Source organism: Ammospiza caudacuta, chromosome Z (genome assembly GCF_027887145.1).
Source record: "Ammospiza caudacuta isolate bAmmCau1 chromosome Z, bAmmCau1.pri, whole genome shotgun sequence".
NCBI classification, from domain to species: Eukaryota; Metazoa; Chordata; class Aves; order Passeriformes; family Passerellidae; genus Ammospiza; species Ammospiza caudacuta.
In genome coordinates this window covers 666,608-693,469 of record NC_080632.1, presented here as the reverse complement: position 1 = coordinate 693,469, position 26,862 = coordinate 666,608, and the positions used below count along the sequence as shown (strand labels likewise).

The 26,862-nt window shown below is 43.0% G+C and overlaps 1 protein-coding gene across 6 annotated transcripts; it reads right to left on the bottom strand.

The window, feature by feature from the left end:
* Positions 1–26,608, bottom strand: ZFYVE16 (zinc finger FYVE-type containing 16). Of its 6 annotated transcripts, none has more exons than XM_058823483.1 (18): positions 26,474–26,608; positions 19,579–19,686; positions 17,253–19,393; positions 14,010–14,106; positions 12,973–13,149; positions 12,048–12,196; positions 9,623–9,992; positions 8,902–9,024; positions 8,656–8,811; positions 7,845–8,069; positions 6,480–6,562; positions 4,528–4,632; positions 3,959–4,109; positions 3,710–3,790; positions 3,024–3,186; positions 2,559–2,664; positions 2,006–2,170; positions 1–1,763 (listed from the first exon to the last, which is right to left on the bottom strand). In XM_058823483.1, the coding sequence occupies exons 2-18, from the start codon at positions 19,646–19,648 to the stop codon at positions 1,743–1,745; spliced, it is 4,383 nt and encodes a 1,460-aa protein (XP_058679466.1). In that variant the 5' UTR covers positions 19,649–19,686; positions 26,474–26,608; the 3' UTR covers positions 1–1,742. The 6 variants fall into 6 exon arrangements, 4 of the variants coding, with proteins under 4 accessions (XP_058679466.1, XP_058679463.1, XP_058679465.1 ...); XM_058823480.1 differs by having other exon boundaries at positions 1–1,747; XM_058823482.1 differs by having other exon boundaries at positions 1–1,747; positions 3,710–3,784.
* Between the last annotated feature and the right edge of the window lie 254 nt (positions 26,609–26,862).

Below are 26,862 nucleotides of genomic sequence, written 5' to 3'. Positions count from 1 at the left end.
TAGTTAACTTTATTGATCATTACTGAAAAGGAGCTGGTAGAGGTTAAGTGCCAAGAGGCAGCTGTTCCTTCAGGCGCCCTGGCCCTGTCACAGACCCAAAACACTGCTGAGCCTCTTGCTGGGGCTCCCTCGAGGGCCTGGGTGCAGCTTGTTTTCAACAAGGACAGTTTTGTTCATACTGTGCGTGGGTTCAGCCCTTCTCCCTAACGGCAGCTTCTCAGGAGAAGTCAGCACAGAGGCTGAAAAGCAGCTCAGCTCCATCCAGGGTAAGATCTCAATGCCTGAACCCTTCCAGGACTGGAGTGTTAAACCACAGATAACAGCAGAGCAGATTAGGTTAAATTACAAATTGTTTTTGATACAAAAACATAAAATATCCCCTATTAGCATTAAGAAGGCATCCAAGTTTTAATACTCTCATTATAAAATTGTACCAGCATTTTTACTGAAAACAATGTAGATCTTGTATATATTTAGTTTTGGTTCTGTTCTCGACAAGCAGTTGTGTGGCTGCTACCAAACCCCAACCGCAGTTTGATGAACCTCAGTACAAACCACATGCATCACAAATACATAAATAGATCTAAATGACCCAGTATAAAAAATACATCCTATGCAAGAACCTCAGGTATACTAAAAATCCCAGAACGGTTTGGGTTGGAAGGGACCTTAAAGAGTCCCAACCCCACCTGCCACAGGCAGGGACACCTTCCACTAGAATCAACCTGTTTGTGAAAATTCAGACTTAATACATCTGTTCTCCCTGAAAGCAAAGGTGGCTACTAAAATGTGGCAAAAGCAGTGGACAGGAGCAGAAAAAATACTGCAGAATTCTTGTCTGACTTATTGCTACATGTAGATTACATCAAGAGTAATCCATTTTTTTCCTAATCCTTGAAAGGTCAAATTGTGTATGGAATTCTGAACAGAGTAAAGAAAAAAGCACTTTTTATAAAAATAGCATCAATTTAAGTTAGATAAATCCTTATAAATACAAGAAAGAAACCAGTTGCTCTATAAAACATTAATTGAGAGCATATGTTCCTGAAGCACCAGCATCACATCCCCAGGTTAAGGACCTCAGTGAGGTGTTTATCCACACAGTATTCATTCCACACGGCGGGCTCCAGGCAGCTACAGCAGCTCTGGGCTCTGAACCCTTCTCCTGTGGAAAGGAAACAGTTTTGGGCCAGCCCTGCCCCAGTGCTCAGCTCTTGCAGAGATCACACGGAGCCCCAGCAGTTTGAGCTACACACTGGTGTGAGGGTGAGAGGCAAGATCCTATCTATGACTTGGAGTCACACGACACCTACCAAGTGCTGCAGCTGCGTGACAGTAACAAAACCTGCACTCTGCTGCACCTGTATTAAGGGTCAGCTTGCAGAACTCCATGACACAAACTGACTCTTTTGTGGCAGAGGAAGCAGGGAGGATCTGAGGGGTTTTTTTTAAAAAAAAAAAAAAAACAGTTTGAAAAGCTATTAAAACATAAAAGGATTAGAAACTTTAACATTTTTAGTGTTTGTAGCATTACAACTTTGGTGTTCAGATCTAGCAAATCAGTATATGCATGTAATCAGCCTCATCAAGACAGGTGTTCTATAATGAAAAACACTAATTCCATTTTCAGTGGCAGAGCTGTAGGATCTGACATTCCACTGTGAATCACAGGAATCAGAGCACTGTCCAAGTCATTCAGGTAGTTCTGTGGGAGAAGGTGCCCTCCAGATCCTGCTAAGTACTCAACCTAGGAGGGAAACATACTGATATTAATTCACACTTCTTGTATTAACATTATATGCAAAACATGCTGCATCACAGTAAAAGAGTATTTCATCTACCATGAAGTGAGAAATTAATGACTAAGACAGCTTCTGCCCCAAATGTCATCCTCAGGATCTTGGGTAGGGCAAAACTCTAAAGCTTCATGGAGAGATCCAAGGTATTTCCAAGGGAAGGTACTTCAGTGGGAATGGAGTGTGTGCAATAGAAGTTGAAAGCTTACCATGTCTGAGTCGATGGAAACTCTGAGTCCTATCTTATTCATCCCGTTATTTTTCAAGGTTTTAAGGTGAGGGCAAAGAGCAGTGCTGCAGGCAATGGCAATCTCTCTTGCAAACTGGTGGGGAACAGCACTGGAGGGTTCACGATCCTTTGCAAAATGGTAAACCTGAGATCAGAGAAAGGGAGGGGCAGTCAGCAGCCTGGTACATCCCAAAGTTAGGAAAAGGAGTATTTCAGGATCACATAACACCAAACAGGGCAAGCTTTGGTGCTTGTCTGCTGCGAAAGCACCCGAGTATTTCATCCACACAACCAAAATACTTCAGGAACCATGGGAATGCCTGCATTAGGCATTTGCAGAGTCGTCACTGGCAACAGAGGACAAAAAATTACAAGTGTGTAAACTCACCAAGAGCTGCAGAGAACATTCTGCCTGGCAGCACGGCTACACATAAAATCAGCTCATTTTAACAGCTTCACTTAGTACCATCACATTACCACTTAAATATTCCATAAGTAATAAAAAAGGCTCAACAACTATGTAATTCACTAACTTCAGTGCACTTCATAACTTTTCCCTCTCTTTCGAAGTCTCTGTACTGTAGTGCTTTCTCACTCTGAGTTCCTTCCATTGATTCTCCATCAACTGGGCTCAAAATTCTATGGAAAACAATAGTGTGATTAGCAATTTAAACAACACTTACAGTTTAGATACAGTAACTTCTACGCAATGGTATTTATCCATCCTTTAAGGCTATTTAAACACCTTAACAACAAAGTACAATACAGGACTTGCACTATGAAAATACAGATGGTACAAAAAGAAATGTCCTAAACAGGGAACTAACAGCATTAATAGAAACCTCATCTTGCAGGTTTAAGACACTATAAACCATCCTTGGTGTCAAGCACTTTCTGTCACAAGAATACTTCAGATTAATTTTAAGAAACTAAAGGGAGGTATTTGAACATTGGGAGGAAGAGCTCTCTCATATGTCTGGCTTTGGCAGTACATTTACCCTTTGTTTGTTTTCTCTTCATTTTCTACCCAGCAAATATCTACGTATTCCTTCACATCCCCTGTATCCACTTGTCCACAGGTTATCCTGAAGTCCTTCTTGTCTCTTAATGCCTGACGTAGGCCTTCCATGGTTTCTTGTGTTATTTGTACCATCAGCCCATCTAGAAGAAAACCAGTTAAAATTCCACATTATCCACAGGAAAAGCAGCTCAGCTTCTTATAGAATCTTGGCTTAAGTTCTACTCGGACCAACCATCTCCTACAGCTAATTAACAAATGCACAAAAGTACTGCACGCCCCACCTACAGCACTAAATGTTACATGAAAGAGGAAGAAAACCTATTTTGTCAACAGAACTCAAACTGAAAGATCATTTTTAAGTTAATTTTTGATTGTTTTTGCATATATATGCCAATATGTACATTTCAGCAATAGGGCAATGAAAATAGTTCCATAAAGGAAAGACCTGCACTGATTAAACAGTTTAAATTTGAATGTTTTAAAACAAGTAGGTGAACTGTCATGTAATTTTAGGCACCACTTCTTTGCAATAAGTTTCATACAAGATTTAGAAACCTGAAATGTTTAGTTTACTGAGACATAAAGACTTTGCACAAGGCTGCTGCTATTTATTTTTTTTTTCTTTTTAAGTCTCTTAAGAGGAGAACAGAACAAAATTCTTACCTTCAACTATACTGGATTTAGCTAAAAGTCCTGAAGATGATTTTAAGGCTCCATTAAACACCACAAAACTTGCACCTGTAACTAGACAAAGTAGGATGGAAGTCAGCACCACTTCGTGTCACTCCAGTCAGTCATAACTGACATTAAACACAATTTAATGTGACACCAGAGATGCATTTTCCATGCAGCCTAACACTGAACTTCCATTGCTGCTCTAGAAATGTGATTTTTGTCCCCCAGACCTCTTACCTTCCCTGGGCTGTCCCGTGGCACTGATGGCCTGTGTGTGATAGAGGCCCTGCTTGTTCTGCACACACACCAGGTGAGAGTCTGCCTCAGTATTGAAACTGGCTCCAATGCTAATTACATGTTCATTAGAGGAATTGATCACTCTCATCACCTGTCAACACAAAGTTTGTCATTACACTGAAAAATCTCACCAAGAGTAGTTTTTGGTTGCTGCTTGTTTGGGTTTGTTTTTTTTTTTTTTTAATTACTAAACCAAAACATCATAATCGGGAAATCTGCAACAGGGAATGTTTAAAAATACATGCTGAAGGATTTTGAAGAAACTGCAGATCTTTCAGTACTTAACAGCTATCCTAAATCTCTACTCCTCATTATCCACCTTCCAGTGTATCACAGAAGGAAGTGTGTGCTCAGGTAATTACATGCCCTTCCCATCACACATTTAGGCCACTATAAAGTTCTGAGGGAGGGTTTTTTCCAACATCTGATGGCAGAGGTGTGACTGGTGTTGTACAAAAAATGGAAGACTAAAGCAGTTTGGATTAGAAAGCTAAGATGGAGGTACTCACCTCACTGTGCTTCCTCAGAGGTATTTTAATACAGCTTCTACCCATTTCCACATGGACAAACAGGTTGTCTATGGTATGCAAAGTATACTGGTAATTTCTGAAGTCCTATAACAGACAAAGTATTTATGTTAGCAGACAATTAAGTATTGTTTTATTACCTTTTCCTTACCTTCATCACTTAGATGAAGGTACTCTAAATGCATCTGTAGGACTTCCAAAAAACAGTAGTATTTAGAGTGGCTGAAGACTTAGGGATCCCTTTAGGCTGAAGACTTAGGGATCCCTTTTTGCCCACCAGGTGTATGTGACAGGTATCTCAGTGAATGTATTAATAAATTCAAAGCACTGACAAATTAGCTCTGTTAACCAATGGGTTATTTACTCTATGGCTACTTCATTCACATTAGAATGCCAGTGATTTAAGGAAAGAAAAACTTCAACACCCTCCCTCCCTTCTCTGATAGAAAAGTGAAGCGTGGAAGCCTCCACCTAGATGAGTTTGTTTGCAGGCTCACAGCCTGGGCCCTACAGCTCTAATTTGATTTACAGACTGAATAGTGCAACATTTCTTATCCCTTTCTGTGACAGAAGTAATCTCCTATCACCTCAGCCACTTCTGCAAAATTCTGTTTATTTCCAGAACAACAACATTAGGTATGAAATGGTCTCGTTTGCTTTTACTACTTCAGCTAGAAAAAAAAAGTATTAAAGAGGCCCTTTTCACCAGCTGAGCCAGGCAATCAGTGCCTTCCTCCATCAGCACAGCTGCAGCAAGAAGGGTATTTACAAAACATCTCAGTGCACCAAGGTTTCCATGGGACAGCATCCAGCACTAAGGATGTAAATCACAGGTGCCCTTTGCCTCAGCCTCTTGTGTGGGGACAGGCTCTGCATCTGCATCACGGGTGCCAAGGCACCGCCCAGAGAACATTCTGCAGCCATGCAGTGACTGAGACTCCTGCAAGGAGCACACACTGCCCCTGCTGCTTCAGGCTGACACAGCCACCAAGGGGAACCCAGGTAACTCTGATCCACCTGGAGTGGAGCTCTACAGAAACCCCATCCAGCAGCACTGCAGGAAGGCTGCCCAAAGCCTCGGGGGCAGCTACACAGTGGCACCTGCACAGCACCAGTGAGGCTGGTGGTGGCTTGTGGATTTCAGTGGGAGGCTCATACAGGAGGAGGAAACCTGCTGTTCTTTGATGGGGCACCTCCTCCAGCTGTGATCTGCACACCTGTGCTGGCAAAAAGGAAAAAGGGGCAAAGACTGCAGTGTCATCTCAGCTAAGATGGTCTCCAGACCCAGGAGAGGATGCAGTGATTGCCCAAATGAGACCTGTTCTGCTTTCCATGGCCCTGCCCTGAATGCTGGGATGGAAGGGCTGGAAGTTCTGTGTAAGTATCAGAAGAGGAAGGTTACTGCTCAGGAACATAGGCTTACTGCAATCTAAAATCAAATCGTTTGGGTAACAGAGGGAAAGCTTCCACAGGAAATGGCATGAATTTCAGACCTGTGGTTTTGCCAAAAGTCCTTCACAAAAGACAGTCAAGCTGAATAACTGTGGCAAGATAAGGTTTGTCTGACAAAGCAATTAGTACTGCAGTTAGTCCACAGCATCTGCCTGTCAAGTGTTTCTTCACATTTAAAACTGTCAGATTTAAGACCAGAATCCCTGCACCACGATGATGCTCAGAAGAAAGAAATGCACCTGAATGATGACTACCAGCATCAGTGCAAATGCCAACATCTCCCTCACTCATTAAAAACCTTTTTTCACTACCAGAATTAATGCATAACAATACAAGGTGAAAAAACTGCTTCTTTAACTCCCTCACGAATTTTAAGTCAAGTACGAAGAACAGAAATGTTAGCTCTGCTTTCAAGATTCAGCATTTGTTTGGAGGATATTTTGGTGACAACAGGAAGGGCAGGTAATGAAGCATCTACTCACAACAAGCAGGTTCATAATCGTGTGTCCAATGTCTCTGAAGAGCGGCTCCCGGTGCCTGACACTTACCATGGGAGTTGGATAGGCTAGGAAGAAAAAGGTCACATTTACCTAACAACAACTCTACAACTTGCCATTCCAAGTAGTTCTATAGCTTTTTTCACCTATAAGCTGTCTCTAAACCTCAATATCTGACCAGCCAAAGGAAGCAGAGCCCCTCTGTAATTTTCAGCCACAGTGTCGTTCTCCCCTCATGGTTGTATCTGACAAAAGTGGTTAAAAAAGCCAAGCAGGGCAAGTGGATTGGTAAGAGAAAGGACAACAACAAAGCAGCCGCCACCTCTGTCACCACGCAGACAGGATCTGGCTGGTAGAGGTCCACTGTGGGCTCCAGAAGTCCATGAACAGGTGACAGGTCCATGTTTATGTGCTAGACAATTCCCACCTTTACACAGACGGGGCAATGAAAGGCATTTTAAAGAATTGTATCCCACCCATATCAGTGTCATTGAAGGGTGAGTCGTAAGAGATGTAAAACTCAACGCCGTTCTATCAGAAACTCACTTATTTCTAGGTTACAATACCTTATAAATGTTTTTCAGCCTATTAGCTGTAGCCACACAGTGCTACTAATACTTCTAACACCAACCACCTATTATTTTACCCCATGTGGTTTTGCTACAATGCATCTTTCACAGTTCTGATTCTCCAAAATATCTGGTCTTTTTGCAAGGCCATCCTTTGAAACTTGTTTCTAGTTCAATCTCTCTCTCAACAATGCCATCTCTATTCCATGGCCTTCCTAAGTCAGCACACCTTATCTCAGAGTTTGCACACAGACTGTGTGAGCTTTCAGTCAGGTTTGGAGAATCCCTTACAAATCCATTTCTCACATTTATGGACTTGCAGCTTCTACAGTGGTGGGCTACAGCCTTTTTACACGCCAAGAAGTTTCCAATGTATTAATAAGTTATCCTTTTAAGTAATCAATACCTTTATTTGGTTAATGAAGCAGTAATATTTTGCCAATATACTTAAATAATTTAATTTAAATAACCATTTTATCAGAATTGCAAACTGGGCTTGTGATCATCCCTTCAAACCTTTCTCCTACAACCAAAAAAAAATCTTTGTATTTTACTGCCAGTTTTGGTTTCTTAGCTTTCTCATCTGCTAAGAGAAAAAAAAATCAAAGAAGTCTATCAGGACAATGAACACTCCCAGGTGGCTCCACATGTTGGGCTTATACAAGTGTAATATAAAATACTGCAAAGATTATTTAAAATCAGCTTGCTTGTCTAAAAACTACTTGTATTTTCCAAAAGGAACTTTACAGTTTATGCAGCTACTGTCACTGTTAAAACTTACCCCCATATTCTGCTCCCAATCTCAGCATCAAACGTATTGGAAACACTTTTGCCCAGGGTATTTCCAGCTTATGGATAAGAATGCCACAAAGAAAAGGGTTATCTGGTAGAATGTGATCATCAAGTTCCTGAAAAGTTGGTGAAACAAACAGGAATCCACCATGCTCTTTGCTGCTGAGAAAGCTTTCTGTAAAAGTAACGTTTTCCATATTTTTTATGAACTTTCCTGTAGAAAGAAGAATGGAGAGTGTTTACAGAGCTGGGTCACTCACCCCTCCGCGCCAAGAGAACTGCTCTAAGCAGTGAGCTCTGACAGACCTGCCAGCCCACCCTTCCCCTCACATCTTCCTGAAGCCTGTCAGCTATCTAAACCCACAGAACATGAGCCTGTACTTCATCACCAAATGAACCTGACTATGGAGCTAAGCTCCTCCAAACAAGTGCCTAAAGTCCTAAACACATCAGTGGATGAGTTTTGATCAACAGACCAAACATATTTACATTTATGAGGACTGTACTTCTACAAATGAAGTGCAGGTATCCTAAAAACTACAAACTCAGGGCTCATACCTAGAATCTCCACCACAATATGACTAAACAACAAAAAAACCTGCAAACAGGATGTTTACAAAAGTATATGAAACAAACACATTCATTTGTTTCTTTTATTTAGAACTCTAGTCTAACACTGCAAGCTCTTTCAACAGAATCATTAGACAAATAATTCAAGAAAAAATTTCTATCAACTTTAAGTTTTAAAGATCAGCAAGAATATTCTACACAAGAAAAAGTTAGACATTAAAATGACACACCTTTCATTGCATCTTTATAGATGTCAAGAAATAATTTGAATATTTCACTAGGGAAAACATCTTCATCTGGCAAACGCTGCAACAGAATGACAATTTCTGCCTGACCCAAACCATGCAGTCCATTTGTTGAGAAGCACCAGCACTTTTCTGAGGAATCTTTAAAAAGATAAGATACCACAGTAATGCTGTTTTACAGACAGAAATAAAAGGCTTGATTGAATGGAAAAGAAAATGTGCAATGCTTACATGTCATTAGCCTCACATTGACAAGCAAGTTTGCATTTAGAATAAAAGTCAATGGATTAGGACCTCCTTCCCCAAGCAGCAAGGCGACCTTTTGGTGAAATGGATGTTCCTCCACCAGAAGACCTAAATAAATTGACACATGATTTAGTTCAAAATACCAGCCAATGACCCAAACCAAGAATCAGTTCACTGTATGAGAGAGTCATCCCATCCTCCTACTCCCATGGTTATTCCCAAGATTTGAATAGCTACAGACCAACCAGGGAACAGCTTACCCTGAGATTCAAGGAACACAGAGAACTGCAGCAGCAGCTTGTAAGAAAGGTGCAAACCAGGGCTGCCCTGACTTTGGAAATCCCTGACTGCTGACTCCTCATCCATACCCTGATTCTGCCAGGTACCTCAGATAAGCACAGCCACCACTGTCATGCAATTCAGTGGTTACGCGTTCTTCTCATAACATACTGATCTTGTTAAAAGTGCACAGTCATTACCCAACAATCCAGTATGCAACAAATAAATTACATGAGAATTATATTAAAATACAATTTTTTGAGTCTGTACTTATGAATGAGTCTGTATTTACAAATCTGGGATAGCGGAAGGTGTGGGTGATAGGGGGTGGCACTGGATGAACTTTACTGTCCCTTCCAAACCCAAGCAATTCTAGGATGCTGTGAGGAAATAGCAACAATTTTCTCAAGAAGTTAGCAGCTTTTACCTTTCCCTTTTTCACCCAGTGCAAGCAGAAGTGGAGGCAGCTGATCACCATCAGGAAGAAGGCTGATGTCTCGTTGCACCCGGTTCTCCACCCCACAGAGTGCTCTGCAGCTGGAAGCAGAGACAGGCACAGCCTGTGTGCTCTGACCCTCTGAACTAGGACTGCTCTCCTCTGCTGCTGCAGGGGAACACTCTCCAGTGCCTGGAGTGACAGATCTGCCACTAGGTACCACCTCACTGTGGCCAGGCGTGGCCTGCTCTGCACCCTCTGAAGGTACAGAAGGATGTAATTCCTCCATCCTTGTCATCTTATCTTCCCTCAGTTTTTGATTCACATCAGTTACCAGGTCATCTTCCTCTGGGTTTGCAGCCTGTGAGGAAGAAATAACAAAAAAAAAAAAAAAAAAAAAAAATCTACGTTGTCTCATAACCAGCTAAATCTTCATTACTAGTATTCTAGAAGCAAAAAGAGAAAGAAATCTATCACAAAAGTTGGGAATACATTTTCTCCTAATAAGAAGAAAGCCATCCAATCTCTCCTGGATCCTCCTCTTTTTTTTTTTGTTTAGGACTTATATGGGTGAAGATGCACAGTTAATATACTTGTTTGGTAACACAAACTGGCTCAGCAGTTGTGTACTGCAAACATTTCTACTCTACTTCTACCATTTACTAATAGCTGAATGTAGCTTTGCTCAGTCTGATTAATTTTTAGTTTGGAGTCCAACCCACACTGCTCCCCCAGCAAGACAGGTATGACAACCATGAACACAGAGACACTGGGATGTCAGCTGTCATAAAAAAAAAAAAAGAGGGAAAAAACAATCCCCCAAGACTCCTCCAAAAAAACAGGGATGCACATTATCTTTCTTTAGCCTTGCATCCTGTACCAGAGGGAAGACTTTGTCCATACAACAAGAAAAAACCTAGCAACTTTAAGCTTGTCCTGTAGCAGTTCTTCTGGTGTCTCATCAGCTCCAGCAAATCTTCCATTTAACAAACATGCTGCCACAAAATAAAAAAAAAGCCAACAACTCCAAAGGGAAGACTCCACAAAAACACAGACAAAAACAAGGCTAAATTGGCTAATAGCAGACTTCTTCCCTGAATCTGCTTGTGGGTGTTTCATACTTGGCATTTTCTGCCCTTCACATACCCTGCAGCAGCACTTCCAGGATTTTGTGTTGCCTTTGCTTTGGAGCTGCACTGTGCTGGTTTTGTCTGAGCTTCTGAGGCTGCACAGGAGAAGCATCAACTGATTGTCTTCCACTCACTTTATCCATGCAGCTTTTAATTTTAGACATTGCCCATCTTCTGCAAGTGCAAATATCCTACTCTTTCCCCAAAATGAGAGACAGGCTGTATCTTTTGTTTACTCTCTTTTTTTATTTGATTACTACAGTTCTTCATGAGTATAAGCTGATTTAAATGCTATACACCTGTTAAGTGCTCAGATCCTCCATATACAAATAATAATGATCTGGTTTTTTTTAGCTTTATCAATATATTGTAAAAAGTCTTGAGTGCTGTGAAAATCATGGAATTTAAGTTACTAATTGAGACAGTGCTTCAGTGCTTGCTATGTTTTATCTTAAAAAGGCTTCACCTGAGGAACCTTGCTAAGTCTTTCCACAGCAAACTTACACCTCTTCTGTGGACTTTTTTTTAAAAGTGCAGTTCATTCACTAGTATGCATGTGACTCAAAATTAGAAAATCAATCCCCCTCTTGGTTCAGTATTAGCTCACACTAAAAGCAATACACAGATTTTGTTGCAACCTATAATGTCAGACCCCATAATGCCCTATAATTGCAGGGCACTAACCAAGTTGGTTAGTCTGATCCAGAGGGAAACTGATGGATTATATCATATACATATATATATACACATGTATACATACATATATATATATATATATAAGAAATATAAACTGATATATAAATATATATATAAACTGATGGATTATAATAGTGAATATATAAATATAAACGGACGGATTACATAGTATATATAAAATATAATATAGCAGGCCACTGGAATAAAAGCAAACAACCACAAACCTGTACTATAAGCACGTTGCTAATGACAGCCTTAAGAACTGTGGCTGAGGTGCCCTTCACAAAAGTGGTTCATCAAACACTGCGTACTGAAAAAACTGCTCTGGCAAATTTTCAGCCACACCAGTTCTGAAGTTCACAGACATCTCAAACCAAAGAAGGTTTCCCTTTGAAAACCTTGCTCGGTTTTACTCAAATTGAAAAATACTACGATGTTTTTCAATCCAAGGACTTCAGAGCTGCTGCCCAAAGGAGTGTCTCAGGTTCCAAAGGTTGTGACTCAGAAGCCATGGTGTGTAAGGGCCCATCCCTGGCCAGCAAAGCTCTCCCAATAGGTAATTTGTGCAGGTGAACCCTCCTGACTCCTACCGTGGGCGTCTCGGGCAGGTCTGTGCTCTCTGGGCTGGATTCCTGTGACCTCTTTGCTCCTGAGGACAGCTTTGCTGTGTCTGCCACCTCGCCGTTTGGCAGAATACCATCTGCAAACCAAACCCTCTTCTGCTCTCTGGGGCACAGCCCTGCGACAGACGAGAACAACAACTCTGTATTATCGCGAGTTACAGACGCGCCACCAGCTGAGAGCGATGGACATGAAGTCCCTTCTCTCCACCACATGGACAGAGAATGCCTGTTCACTGGAACAGAGTACAGGGCAACACTGGCCAGTCTCCAATCAGGCAATATAAACTCTCACCTGCAGAGGAAGCTGCCCTGCTACAGTGAAATCTATCAATTCGTATTACAGAAGGCTACTTCCTCAATCACCCCTCCACAGTGACATAAGAATGAAATAAAAGATGGAATACACTCTAAAAAAAGTTGATTTATCATTTTGTTCACAATGTGTTTTGTTTGAAGAAGGTCAAATGTTTAATAGAAGTGGAACAAAGACACTAGTTAGCCACTAATCATTTGTATTTACACAGAGAATAAGCTTTGCTCTTCCCTTCTAACTTCTCCCTGAACAGCTACTTTTTGTTTCCACTTTAAGACTGGCAGTCCAACACGAGCCAGAGATCTCCCAAGAGATGTAAAAATTATAGAATGAACAGCTACACAAAAAGATTTACATTGTAAACAGAGAAGGCAATGAAAAAAGTAACATCCGCTTTTCATAAATGGAGATTTAGAACCAGCTGGGGCCTGGCACCAAGACTGGGAAGTGAAAGTGTTTCCATTCAGAGTGTTCCTGTTTCACGCAAAAAACACCAACAATAAATCCCAGATGTGATAAGCAGCTCTTTCCAAAGAGACTCTCAAAGTGTGAGATGTGTGTTACATTGAGGATCTGTACCTTCAGGACCAGGTTGTTTAAGTGCTGAGGTAGGCAACAGTGCAGATGGTGAAGGAGAGCTGGCACCCCCAGGTATCTGGGCCTCCTCTACAGATGCAACAGCAGAAGAATGCTCAGAGGAGACACTGGAATTGGGGACAGGACCAGTTGGACTCATCATCCTTTCAAATGCCTGTGCTAAAATAATGTGGTTAGTTTTTAAGATCGCACAATTGATTAAATTTCTTTTGCAGAGCAGTACTGTAGGTGGGTGGGGGTTTTTTGAGGGAGGCAATGTAAAGTTTGTGATCTACCTATGAAAAATAAACAGTCATACTGTTGTATGGAAGAAAATTTGGACTGATTTTCTACCTGCATAATTGCCTCATTTCTCATGAGACAAAGAGACCTCCCCTTGTTCTCCTTGCAGTGGCTACACCACTATGACTCCTGACCCTTGGGGCAAACATGCGTCACATCTGAACTCCACTGAGGTGCCTATTAAAAATCTGACATGTTTTCAACTTGTTATTTACATACTCATCAACAGGACCTCACTTGTTTCTCCTGATGTTTTCATAAGCATCCATGGTTAGCTTTCCAGTTAAGAAAAGGTTATCTGATGAGTCATGTACTGCAGCCCTGGTTAAGTGACTTTAAAAACACCAGGACAGGAAGCAACATAAAATGGGCAAACATGTGAGAACAAGGAGGGATGTGGCCTTTAAACACACACAGGGCTACTGTGGAGGGAGGGTAACTTCTCCTAGATTCCTGTCACAGATGACTCAAATTGTATTCTTCCGTAACCTTCTATTTAGTCCTATGGAGTTAAAAACTACTTTTTTGTTTGTTTGTTTTTTTAATAAAAAACAACCAACTCAAGCCTCAAAGTTCAGAATAAGAACTGGAATCCAATTAAGAAACAATTATCTTTATCCCTCCATGTCAGAAATAGGAAAACCTACACCAATTAAAGTAATCAAGCTCCCCAAAAAGAATAAGGGTTAAAGAGACAGTTCAATGATTACTGCAAATACTCAAAAAAACCTCTTTACCTTTATTAATATCATCATAACAGCCATTGCAGACTCTTGCTTCCTTCTCCATGTAATGCAGTTTGCATTTTCGTTTACAACAGCTACCACAAAAAACCTGAATCAGAAAAGGACTGCATTAAATATTATAGACATATTGCACAGCAAATAGGAAAATACACTTCCTTCATCCTAAACCATCTGCAGCCTTGTATTCAAGCCTGTATCTTAATCCCTGACAAAGAAATCCTCAGGAAAAACAAGAACAACAAAAACAAAACCCTTGATACACATCAAGCAGAAAGCAGCAACATGCAGGACTCAACTGAAATTATAATAAAATTTTTCTCTGGAGGGATGAAAAGATTTCAGGTTGCACCACCTATCCCAAATTCTTCTCAATCCTACTTCTGATTGTGCCGTAAGTATTTCACATGAGCCCACAGTCCCAGGGCCAAGGAGTGAGGTGCAGAGCTGGCTCTTGCTCTGGTGCTGCAGGACCATCCCTGCAGCCCTGTGTGCTCAGCACGGCTCTCAGGAAGCTGTTACCAGTCTGGCAGGCACTCGAGGCTGCCTCTCCAGCCTGGCACAGCCCAGAGCTGCCTGCTGCAGGCTGCTGGGGCAGGCTGGCTCGTGTGCTGGGGCTGCTGAGTGCCTCTCCTGCTCCCTCAGCAAGAACAAGCAGTGCTGCCTGCATGGGACAAGCTCCCTTCACACAAGTATTTGCAAAGAACGCTGCTTTGGAAGAACAGAATATGCTCTTCCAACAAGTTATATATCCTCCCTATTTTGGAGCAGAAACAGGGGGGAAGGTTGCCTCATCAGCCTGGACAATCTACAATGGGATCTACACAATCCCATTCAAAGAATTATGTCTTTAGAATAGCTGGTGTTTTGCAAGAGTTGCCATAAATATCTGGAGGTTTTGTCACTTTCCCCTTATGTTCTTTCAAGGATGATCTGCAAGTTTTTAACGAGTCACACCATTTTTAGCTATATGCAGACTCTGGACCCTTTACAAAAGGTCTTTTGAAACCCCTAAAGGTGTTCTCTATTCCTAATTGCTCCCAGTCCAGAAAAACAAAGTGGATCAAGGCTCGGGAGGAAAGGGGGAGGGAAATCCCAAACAGGAGTGTTATAGGAAAAAAGAAAGTTATTACAATTAACTCCTCCAAGCAGGAAAACTCACTGCAAAAGCAGTGATTGGTCAGTGTAATATGAGCTAAAAAAAGAAGCTATTCCAGCTGCTTCTGGATTAGTGCCACAGGTAATCTACCTCAACAGGAAACACGCATGCTCAGTACATATGTCAGGAATGTGATTGATGAGGATTAATTGCTAATCAGTTATAATCCGCTTCAGGGCTTCAAGTGCCAAGCAGCACAATCCCCAGCAAGGAGTGTTCTCCTCATACCCTTGGTGACACTGGGACCTGCAGGGGATAGCAGGAGGACTAATCCTAATGCACCAGAAAGGCAAAGGCAAACTAAGGGACAGGAGAAAGGAAGTGAGTAGCAGGCTGTTGAGCAAGCAAGTGGGTCCTGCTTGAACTAGGAAGAAAAAAGGTACCACAGCAAGAGACAAACACCTTGTGTTTGTGAAAATGGAACTGCAAAGCTGTTTGGCCTTGTAAGGGCTGCAGAGGGCAGAGAAAACAGGGACCACTAACTTCACACTTCCCTCTGCCACAGATGCCAGAGTCCACCAGCGCTGCTATTTTCATGGATAAAAAAGAGCTACGGGAATCCATACAACTGTCTTGTAGAACAGTCCCTAGAGGATACCTGTGAATTTTAAACAGTTTTCCCTTAGTTCCCAAATGGCTGAAAACACAACAAACAACAGCTTCACAAGGAATGTCCGTTTTGGGATTTTTTAAGACAAAAAAAGTCGCTATTAAAAAGATAGAAAGTCTTATGAGGCAGAAGGTTAAGCTGCACATTCAGAAAAGCTGTAATTGCACAGCACTCCCATATCTCTAAGGTTTAGACAACCCATGCTGGCTTCACTCCCTCTCCTAATGAAGAGACATTGTGATGCTCCCTAAATACACTGCTGCTCTGCCACGAGCCCCTCAGCCGACACACTCACAGCTGTCAACAGCACTGTGCAGTGAAGGGTCTCCCATCTCTAGACAATGTGTGAGAACTTCACAGCAAATGTAAAACAGGAACCTGAAGTCAGTCAGTCTTATGACTAAAATGGAACCCACTCTGAAGGACTGTGCTTAAACCATCACAAATCTCACCAGGATATTCTGGGAGCAAGTTCCATGGCTGCCAGGTCAGCACAAGGAGCTCTTCATTTCCTGGACACCTCAATTCACACTTATATTTTAGTTCACAGTGGCTGCAGCTGAGTAAATGAGCATCATCCTTTGAATACACAGTGCTGGAAGAGAGGTAGAAAGAAAAACTACCATGCCTTTCCAGGTGGTGCTTAACACTGGGGATGCAGAAATTTAGTGCTAATACCAGTCTTTGCTCTGTCTCCTCATCCTTACAGAGCAACACTGAATGGTGTGGTCACTAGAACTCCTAGCATTTCCATTTATGCACTAGTACAAGCCACAGTAGATCACAAGGGAATTCCGAACTGAGGATCACCTTTGGCATCACTTACTCTCTGTAGAAGACCTCAGGCTGAAAAAAAGTTCTACAATTACTCACTTTGTTGGTGAATCACATACTTTTACCCTGAGATGAGTTCCTTAGAAAGTGATACATCTAAACACACTGTAAGACAGATTTAGACCATAAATTCTTTTGTATTGGTACTGCTGCTACAGCTCCTGAAAAAATGCAATCCCTTCAGGTTCAGGGGCAGTGCTCTACAGTTATAATAACTAGTAACACCACTGGATTCTCATCATCACCACCTCAATTTTTTAGAACATAAACAGTTAAGTTAAAAGCCCAATAATGGGTTGATTCAATACAACTATGCTGAATTAGTCCATCATCTCATCTCCCTACTCTATGCAAAACACACCAACCTAGCCAGTAATGGCAGATAAGAATATACTTTGTACTTCTCTTTAATAACAATTTTCACAAAAAAGGCCATGTGTTTCTTAATTAATATCAGTCTTTTCCAAAAGTCTTTAGGTTCCTATGGAGGGAAAATAAAACCTAGTCTTTGTCAAGTAAAGTACTTTGAGCCCAGAACACTTCTGTCAACATTCTCTACCTTCTCTATCTTGGTTATGGCCAAATGAGAACGTCCTTTTCCTGTGGCAGCACAGGACCTCTCCCAGTGACTCACCTTCCCACAGGCCCGGCAGTGGTGTCGTCTCTTGGTGAAGGTGAACTTGGCCTGGCAGTTCATGCAGTTGGGTGCCTCTGAGTCTGGGACCCACAGGGGCTGCTTCCAGGACAGAGCTGCAGGTGCCTTACGTGGCTCAGCGCTTTCCCATGCTTGATTTCCTACAGCCTCAGAGCTGCTTTCCCCAGGGTCAGTATTACCAACATTTACACTGGTGTCTGGGAGGGGAGCTTCTGGGCTAACAGAACCACATTCCTGGCTTTCCCTTTCAAGTACACTTGTTCTACTCAGTTGTTTCTGACCAGCAGCTCCCTGGGAAAGGTCAAGCAACTGCTTTGGTCGTGCACCTTCAATACAAATATCAGAAACCAGAGCTCCACTGCCACTCTCAGTCGTGCCTTGACTTTGAGACATGGTGACCTCTGCTGCAGCTTCCACTTCATTGTCAGGAACAGATGCTTTAAGGTTACTATTAATGCTTGTTATCTCCTCCAGTTTTGCCTGCATAAGCTCTTCATTGACCTCTGTGAAATCCAGGCTGTTCAGATCTGTTAAACTCCCTCCATCTGCATCAGCTTCTACCAAGTTACCATCATTGTCTGAAGACTTCAACACACTGGACTGCAGACTTTGTCCATACAAGAAATCATCAAGCTCAGCATCGCTTATTAGAATATCACTTTTAATAATATTGTCCTCAACAGTAAAGTCAGCCATAACAGAGCTCATGCTCTCATCATAAAAAGTGTCTACACCAACATCATATGGCTCAGCTCCAGGCTCTAGAAAAGCAGAAGCAAAAGCTTTGATTTGCTGAGAATCACTATCATCAATTATATTCTCAGTACTGTATTTCTCTCCATCTCCACTTTCTTCTGCAATACTTTCACTTATTTCAGCTACATCTTCTTGCTCATGCCAGCTAGTACTTTCACAGGATTCCCTGCCAGGGAGATGAGTTTTAGACTCTCCAGCATGAACAGTTACAGTATCACCAATAACCTCCGCCACTGCATTTTGAGGTAGAGGATTAACCTTTTCTTCTGATACAACTAAGGAACCACACATGGACACAGGAAGGGAAAGACAAGACAGAGATGTCTGGACATCCTCAGCTGACATACATGAACTGGAAACACTGCTTGGCATCTCACCCCTATTAAGTTCTTTATCTACATTCTCTTCTGTGCCTTTCTTTTCCAATTCTACTTCAGCTCCTATTTGACACGAGGAGCCTGGCAAGACATGATTTCCAGGTACTGTTGCACTGCTGTTGTGCAGGGGGTGCCTCTTTGGCAGCTCTGAAGGTGTGGAATCAGCATTACTCCCATTGTTTGGATCCACTTTTCCTACGGCATTTCCTCCATATGCTTCTTTGCTTGCTGCAGAGCACGCACTGTCGTCTTGTGTTTCAAAAGGCAGTTTTTCATCTTTGGGACTGTGTGCATTCCAACTCTGCGATGCTACAGTGACACATTCAGGATCCAGGGCAGCAGTTTTTCCAGGGTGGTCAAGTACTTCATTGCACTTTACAGGTTCTGTCCTGTGTTGATCGTCACGCAGACCCAGGACTGCTCCAGCAGCGTAACTTTCTGGTTTTAAAGCTAAATCATTAATTTGTTGTGTTGTAAGATGCCCTGAATCTTGTAACACCGAGTCCCCATCCCTCTGCTGTGTGCTGGCAGCCCCGCTGCAGCCAGGTGAAGTCACACAAACAGGCGTGGGGACACAAGACACGCCACAGCCAGCGGGCCCCTGGCTGCCCTGGAACTCATCCGGCTGCAGCTCCTGAGCCCCTTCCGGAGCAGCCACCGAGGGGATTAAATCTGCTGTGTCACTGACAAGATCACACACGGGCACGCTACACCTTCCCAGGCTCAGAGCCTCAGCCTCATTTAGGGAGCTGCTGTCCACAGTGGACAAGAGGTCAGGTCCAGCCACACCTCTCTCTTTGGGTGGTGAGAAGCTGAGCACATCCCTTGTGCCTGCTGGGGAGCAGGGAGAGCCCTCCTCTGGGGCAGGACATCCAGCAGGATTCTCTGGCAGCTCTGCTGTGGGGTGTGCATGCTCTAAGCAATCCAGGACTGAAGACAGCTTTGAGTCGTATGGATTTTGAGGGGTTCTGAAGCACTCATATTCATCTATTTTAAGCAAGAAGAGATCAAAAGCAAAGTTTATGACTCCTCTCTTTCCACAGTGTACTACCTCCTCTCAACCCCATCTATTCATCAATACAAGCTTTTACTTAGCAGATGCTACTTTCAAACTCCATGGTAACAGTCATTTGACCATGTACTCCCACTAAAAAGGCAATGCAGAAACCAACCTGTATTCTGCTCAAATTCATCAAGCAGTTTGTCCAAGTCACAGACTGCAGCTTTAAAGTAACTGTCCATTCTAGTCTCAGTTCTAGGAAGCTTTAGCCTTCTTAAACCTATGGAGAAAAACACAGCATTTAATTCAAGGCAATTTTTGTTTAAAAAGCCCAAGTGTTCGTATTAGACAGCAGCTCATATGAGGTGGTTTCTTATTTTTATTAATACCTTATTCTCTCTCCATGTAAACAAAACCTAAGCACAAACAGGGCTGCAGCCTCTAGTATTCTGGATATGCTCAGTGTACTCAGCATTATGAACAATACACCCCCAAATTCACTTCAAACTGCAGAATTGAGGCTTTTTATTTAAAAAAAAAACCAAAAAAACCCAAACAAACAAACAAAAACCAAAGCATCTGAAAGCATCTGCTATGGCATTACAATGTCAGCACGTTTATAACCAGAAGGAATATTAGGATCTTCTAGTCTGACCCCTTAAATATTTTATGCCACACAGCTCACAGGCAAAAAACAAACAGGCCATTATTACCTTTCAACACAACTGAACTGTGTAAATAATAATAAAAATTAAAAATCCAACATGGTAATGAAGCTCATAATTTCTGTTCTACTCAAAACACACTAACAACTATGCTTCTGAGACCCCCAAGAACATGAAACTCTTATTATAGACTTACCAGGTCATCAGAGAGCTATTTACTTATCAATCACATTCCCCACTGCAAAACACCCTGGTTTATCTGTTTAATGAACCTTTCTAGCCACTCAATTTTATGCCTTTTTGGTCACTCAGAATTGCCTGCCAACTGCACATCTTCTTCAACGGCTGAACACTCATACAGCGAAACTACCCATCAAAACTCAATATTTACAGTTCCTCTGAGCAAACTGAAGGGACTGAGATCCATTTGGTCTGATATCTGTAAACCCCACCGTGGTGGTGGAGAGCTGTCCAGTTTTCCTTCTGCTTTCATCAGTGCCCCTGCACTGGCTGTCCTCACAGCCTACCCCAATGCAACCGGTGCCGCCTCGTAATGCCCAGCCATCCCCCTGAAGGCTTAGAGCCCAAACAAACACACTTCAATCCTCTCACACCACTCACGCCACCCTGCAGCCACAGATCCACGTCCCGTGCCTTACTTCCCCCCAAGCTCTAAGGTTTCCCCTCGCTGAACAGTCCAGATCACGAGCTTTAATCTGTGTCAATGTGTAACTGTTCACCACATGTGACGCAATTATTTACCATACTAATATGCATGGAACAAGAACACTTTAAGGTAATGTGTAGTTCAAAGAGAGGCTTGCAAAAGTGTTAAGAAGGGTAAAACAAATATGCAGTAGCACAGTACTTTGTGCCCATGTGTAAGCCAAAAATGTGAAAAATGTGTATTATATGATTCGCTTTTCGCAAATATTAACATGAGTATTATATGTGCTATGTTAGGAAGTTATACTGTATTAATCCTCTTCAGTAGTGTGTTAAATACAAACTTAGGCTATAACATGATATTAAAATAGAAACAATGCCACGTAAGATACTTTTTCTAACTAACTCGAGAAATTCTTCGCACAGAGATAACAGCAACAAAACACCAAAATCCCCAAGAGAAGAATTCCTGCCTCCTTACTGGGAAGAACCAGACTTGGTGGGGACCGAGATGACTGATTGACAAGATGAGGGGGGAAAGCTGACAATAACCAGGAAGCACCCTCTGTTTGAAAAGAATTTTTGAATCATGTATGAGATATATGAATATGCAACAGCCTCTTGCTTTTAAGGGTTAATCCATTGTTAGTGACCAATGCTTTCAGGAGGAAAGCATCCGAACACTCATAATTCTTTGGGTTTTTTATTGTCCTAACTTGGATTGTCCAAATTCTTATTGCTCTAATTTGTATTACTATTTTTATATTTTAGCTCATATTAAACTTTTAAACTTAATATTAGTTTATATTAAAGTTTCAAAATTTTGGAAGAAGTGGTCACAAAAATTTCACAAAAAATGAACAACCCAACTATATCACTGTTTGGATATCCCTGGCCATTAATTAGTCACAGCCAAAGTCTTCAGGCTGCACTCTAATACAAGTCTCTGACTGCTGTCTGGAGGGCTGGAAGAGCAGCAAGGAGAGACTCGGTGACCCTTCTCCTCACCCAGCTGAGCACAGCTCCTTCCTGTAACAATCACGACCTCCCGGCAAGGGGGATGCAACAACATGAACTGGAAGTTATTTCAATTAAGAGCCTTACACGATTAACAGCTTTTGGTGATTCACGGAGAGACATCAAAGTGCAGATCCTGTCCCTAAAGCACGTATCTGTGGGCAGTCAATACTCAGATAGACCACATAAACAAGAAATATTGAAGGGTTACAAGAAAACCGGGCATCAGAGGATGCGTAATGCCGGTTTGTGTCCTCTGTAGGTATTTATTATACAACCTCACCACTTATCACAGATATCAATAACAACAGGAGCTTATAAATAACAAAAACCTTCCTCACTGGAAAAAAATACAGACGAGAGGCAAGTAATAATTTCATCTACCTCTGTCTTTTACTTAAAAAGGTCTCAGGAATATTCACTGTGTTGCACTCTTGAGAGACGCACAAACAAATTGTGATTTAAGCATAAGGGCATTATTAGATGTCAACACTATCTGTTTTTAGATTATAATGCTAATTAGAAGGATGCATTGATGCTGTACAGCGTTGGCCCACTAAAGTCTCCAGAAATAGGAAGAACTCAATGAAAAGAACTGTAGAACTAAAACCACACGCCAATATTTACATCTATTTAATACAGATTAACCCACTTCTACAGAGAGCCCACAAAACTATCATACCTCAGTCTAACCCAGCAATGTTGCTTTGTTTAGTTAAATCTATTTTTAAAATAAAATGGTTATTTGAGTTAGTAAAATATTTTGAATAACTAACTTAACCTTGAAAAACCAGCAAATGCATTATTACTAATTTCATAGCTCTTTCCTCAAACTTTTCATATGTCTTCATCTTTCTACAACAGACCTACAAGCAAAAAAACCTAAAACCCACAACAAAACCAAAACACCCAAGACAGGGTAGATCAGCAGTACCTCCTTGTCCCTCGTGCACCTCTCTGTCCCAACTCCATCTATCTACATCATCAAAGAACTGTAAAAGCCTTACAAGTTTTATTTTCTGCTGCCTGGATTTGCCTGCAGCCTGTCCCAGTGTTAACATTACTGGATTAGAAGCTATGAAAAAGCTCTGGTGACATTTTTATTAAATGGCTACTTGCTTCCCTGAGTGAAGGGTCTGGAGGAACCACATGCTTCAGCAAACTGCATTTTTTTCTGAGCATATTCTTTAAAGACTTATACTTGTAACACAAGAATTACAATATTTTCTAACTATAAGAAACTAGGAGCACCACCACTGTATATGTTTTTTAGGCAGACACAAAGCCTTGTTTTCTGAATTGGTTTTTTAGAGCTCTGAATACAGTCACTAGACACTTTCTAAACTGGTTCACAGATTAGTATTTTTTTTAGTAAATGTTATAAGTATAACTTTACCTGAGGCAATAATAGTGCAAGGAGACACACAACTTTGGGCTCTCACCAGCTCCATTTTAAAGATTTTTTAAAACATGTTTTAAATTATATTTAAATCACTGTCTGGTAAAGACTTGATGGTTTCAGATGAAGATAGATTAAATATTTATGCAGGAGGAGACGTGAAGTTAAAACAGCAGTCTGTCTCAAAATGGGAAAATAATACTCTAAGCACAAAAGGTACTACCAAAAAGTGCTAACTGGACATGTCACTTCTGCAGAGAAGCCTCTAGGCAGGCTCATCCTAGATCCCCAGCACACGTTCTGACACACTCCCAGCACAGCAGCACACAGACCCAAGCACCAGAGGCAGTAGCTGCACCGCAATTAACTACAACTGTTAACTATTAACCGTGCAATGCAAACCCCGGTATCGCAGCGACTGCGCTGACCACTCCACAGCCTTCCACACTTCCTTTAAACCCTGCACGAATTACTTATCCCTTCCAACGTAACAGGCACGTGGTGTTCCAGAGCTCAAAGCCAACATTCCACTGGGGACTTTTCAACGCACTCTTCTTTAAAGGAGAAGATAACACAAGGCTGCTGGGACACCGGGTGGCCAGCTGACAGGATGGATTGTCGGGGCTTTTTCCCCAGATTCACTCTGTCAATGCAGGCAGTGAGCAGTTCTCAGTGGTGGTAACTTGCAAAACAGAATGAATAGGTTAATTATTACCAAGCAGCCAATTCAAGGCCTGAAGACAAGCTACCTCTTCATGTCTAAGCGCCCCTGAAAACCACTCTCCGTAGTTTTCACACATATGGGCAGCACCAGACGTGCAGTTTGCTGCAGCTAATGCCCACTGCAGAGGATTTCACACCAAGCATATCAGAGCAGCCCAAGCTGGGGTTAAGAGGCAAAGGAACACAAGCAGGGGCACAGGGGTGTCCCCTCCAGAGGGATGACCACACGATGACCACCACCCCAATTCTGATCACCACAACCCCTGTCTCTTTGCTCGCTGCTTACGTTGCTTCAGCTCCATCACTGTGTTTAATTATCAGATTTAGCCTGAGCAGAATGCTGAACTAAGGACTGTGGGAGCACTGGAACGGTTTTTCCTACCTTAGCACCCCAGCAGTTACCACGGGCAGAACAAAACCTCCAGTACAAACACAAGCACTGAGCACTAAATGCACAGTGAAATGCTCGTGGAGTACAGTGTGCTCCTTCTCCCTCACTAAGGGTGATGCCATGATGACTTTATCTTTTTTTAATATACCTTTTATATGTTCTCAGTACCTTTAACAAACATACCTATAACTCTTTAGGCCTAATATCTCAACATAATCTTGGTATTCTACTATGCCAAGAGACCCAACTCCTAAAAGCCTAACAGTTAGAAGGCAGAAAACCTTACACTATCTTGAGAAACCAACCCCCCTCTAAAACACATCCTGTAAACTTAGAGCTATCTAAAAAAAATACTTTAAAATTAAAAAAAAAATCACACCATTTATTTAAACCTCTCATTGAAACATCTTCGTTAAATATACTGATTTACAAAATCTGTAAAATTGTATACACCATCTAACATATGTATGCATTTTGGTATATTCCATTTTGACAAATGGTTACAACATAAAAATCCTTATTAAATACCAAAATAAAAACCTTTTAATCCCTTACCCGTTTCTAACTCTTAATTCTAAGACCAAGGAAAAGGCATCAAGGGCACTGAAGGAAATTAATTTCCAGCTTTTCACCCCTCCCTGACACCATATACCCACACATAGGCCTGAAACCCTAAAGACAAAAAGTTTAAGGGAACAGCTGCCCACAGATCAGCAATCAACCCGACGGAGAAGTTCAGTATAACTGAACAAACATTGCGTGAAAACTTTAAATAAAAACAAAAATTATTCTTGCTGAGCAGAACAACCTATTGTCCAAACCAAAAGCTGAGGTGGCTGCTGCCACAGCAAATTTAGGAGCTGAATCAGGGGGTGAACAAAAAGCTGCAGAAGTTTTCAGATATATAAGGACAAGCTTACAGGACACACCACAACAAATTGTCTTGTTTGAAGAATGCCATCCTGTTAGTTAAGCACAGACTCTTGAGAAGGACAGAACTGCAGCAGCAATGTGGACATTGCCACCCTCAGCTCCATTCCACATCACCTTCAGCTTAGGAGGGTTTTTGTTCATACATCCACCCATAAAACCCTGAACTGAGAACAGCATTAATCGCACCACCCAGAATCCCTGAATTACAGGACTGGAATGTCCCTCTGGAGCTCCCAGCCCAGCCCTGGCCAGGCCGGGTGCCCTGGTGCATGCCACAGGAAGGTGCCCGGCTGGGGCTGGGATGGCTCCACACAGGGACACTCCAGGCCCTCCCTGGGCAGCTGTTCCAGGGCTCTGCTCTCCCTCCACGCACACAAGTTCTCCCTCCCGCTGCCCTGCCCCTCGCTGCCCTTTCTTCGATGGCCGCTGCTGCTGCTGCTGGCACTGGCAGCACCGAGCAGAGCCCGGCCCGTGCTCCGGCAGCCCCTGCGGATGTCGGGGGGCGTTGATGGCATCCCTGGCAGCGTTCCCTTGTGCAGCCTGCCCAGCCCAGCTCCCGCAGGCTCTGCCCAGCCCACAGATGCTGCACAGCACGAAAATCCTCTCCGTGGCCTCCCCTGGACCCTCCAGTAGATTTTTCTTTATTCCGCTGTGAAGCCCAGACGCGGGCACAGCACACTGGAGGCAGAACAGACCGGTTCTGATTCCCGGCACCAGCAGTACCAGCAGCCAGCCCCGCCGGGAGGAACGGGCCGGGAAGACCCAACCCACCCGCACCTGCCAGCCGGGACAGAAAATGGCTCTGGAGAACGGGACCAGGCCCGGCAGAGCTCTCGGGGCTCGGCGGAAACCACGGCTCGCTCACCAGCCGCTCCTCTGCTTTGCATTATTAACCAGCCGAGGTTCGCACCACACCTCGCCGGCCACAGAGCACCGACAGCTCGGGCTCTGCCAGCCGGCTGGGGCTTCGGCCGTGCTCCCCAGAAGGTGTCAGGGACCATTCTCTGCTCGTATTGACACACAGACTCAAAATGATTTACACTGCCTAAGTGTAGGGTGTACGATTGTCCATTCCACTCTATATACCACATATGTATCCTATAAAACCTATAAAATAATCTCGTCTGTTTTACTTCATATACCATATATATTCTCCATATAACCTACATAGTACTCTTTGTACATATACTATACTCGATATACCGTATATAAGAACAGCAGTAAGCAATAACACCACTAACACCCACAAACCTCCGGGGGCAAAACAACCCACCCAGGTAACCTCAGTCAGAGGTCAGACTCCCACAGCCGCGTCGCCCCGACCTCACCCGGCCGGTTCGGGGCCGTCTCCCCTCACGGCCCGCCCCGGCCCCGCCGGCGGCTCCGGGCGGCGGCCTCGACCCTCCGCTGCGCGCAGCGCGCCTGCGTGGCCACACCCGCGCCTGACGTCACCGCCACCGCGCCCATCCCCACCCGGCGCGTGAGCTTCCCGCAGCGGCCGGCGCGGGGCGCAGCCCGGGGCAGGGCCACAGGGGTGACGGACAGCATGAGAGGGCGTGGCACACCGAAACGGGCGGGGTTGTGGTTGTGATTGACAGCGCAGGAGGCCGGAGTAGCCGATGGGACTGACCTGGGGCGGGGCCTGTGGGAGGGGCGGAGCCT

Coding starts and splice junctions, on each gene's coding strand:
- ZFYVE16 (XM_058823480.1), bottom strand. CDS start 19,648: ATGGACAGTTACTTTAAAGCTGCAGTCTGTGACTTGGACAAACTGCTT. Junction 9,025..9,622: donor ACTGGGTGAAAAAGGGAAAG/GTAAAAGCTGCT, acceptor CAATTTATTTAG/GTCTTCTGGTGGAGGAACAT. Junction 4,633..6,479: donor CGATTATGAACCTGCTTGTT/GTGAGTAGATGC, acceptor TGTCTGTTATAG/GACTTCAGAAATTACCAGTA.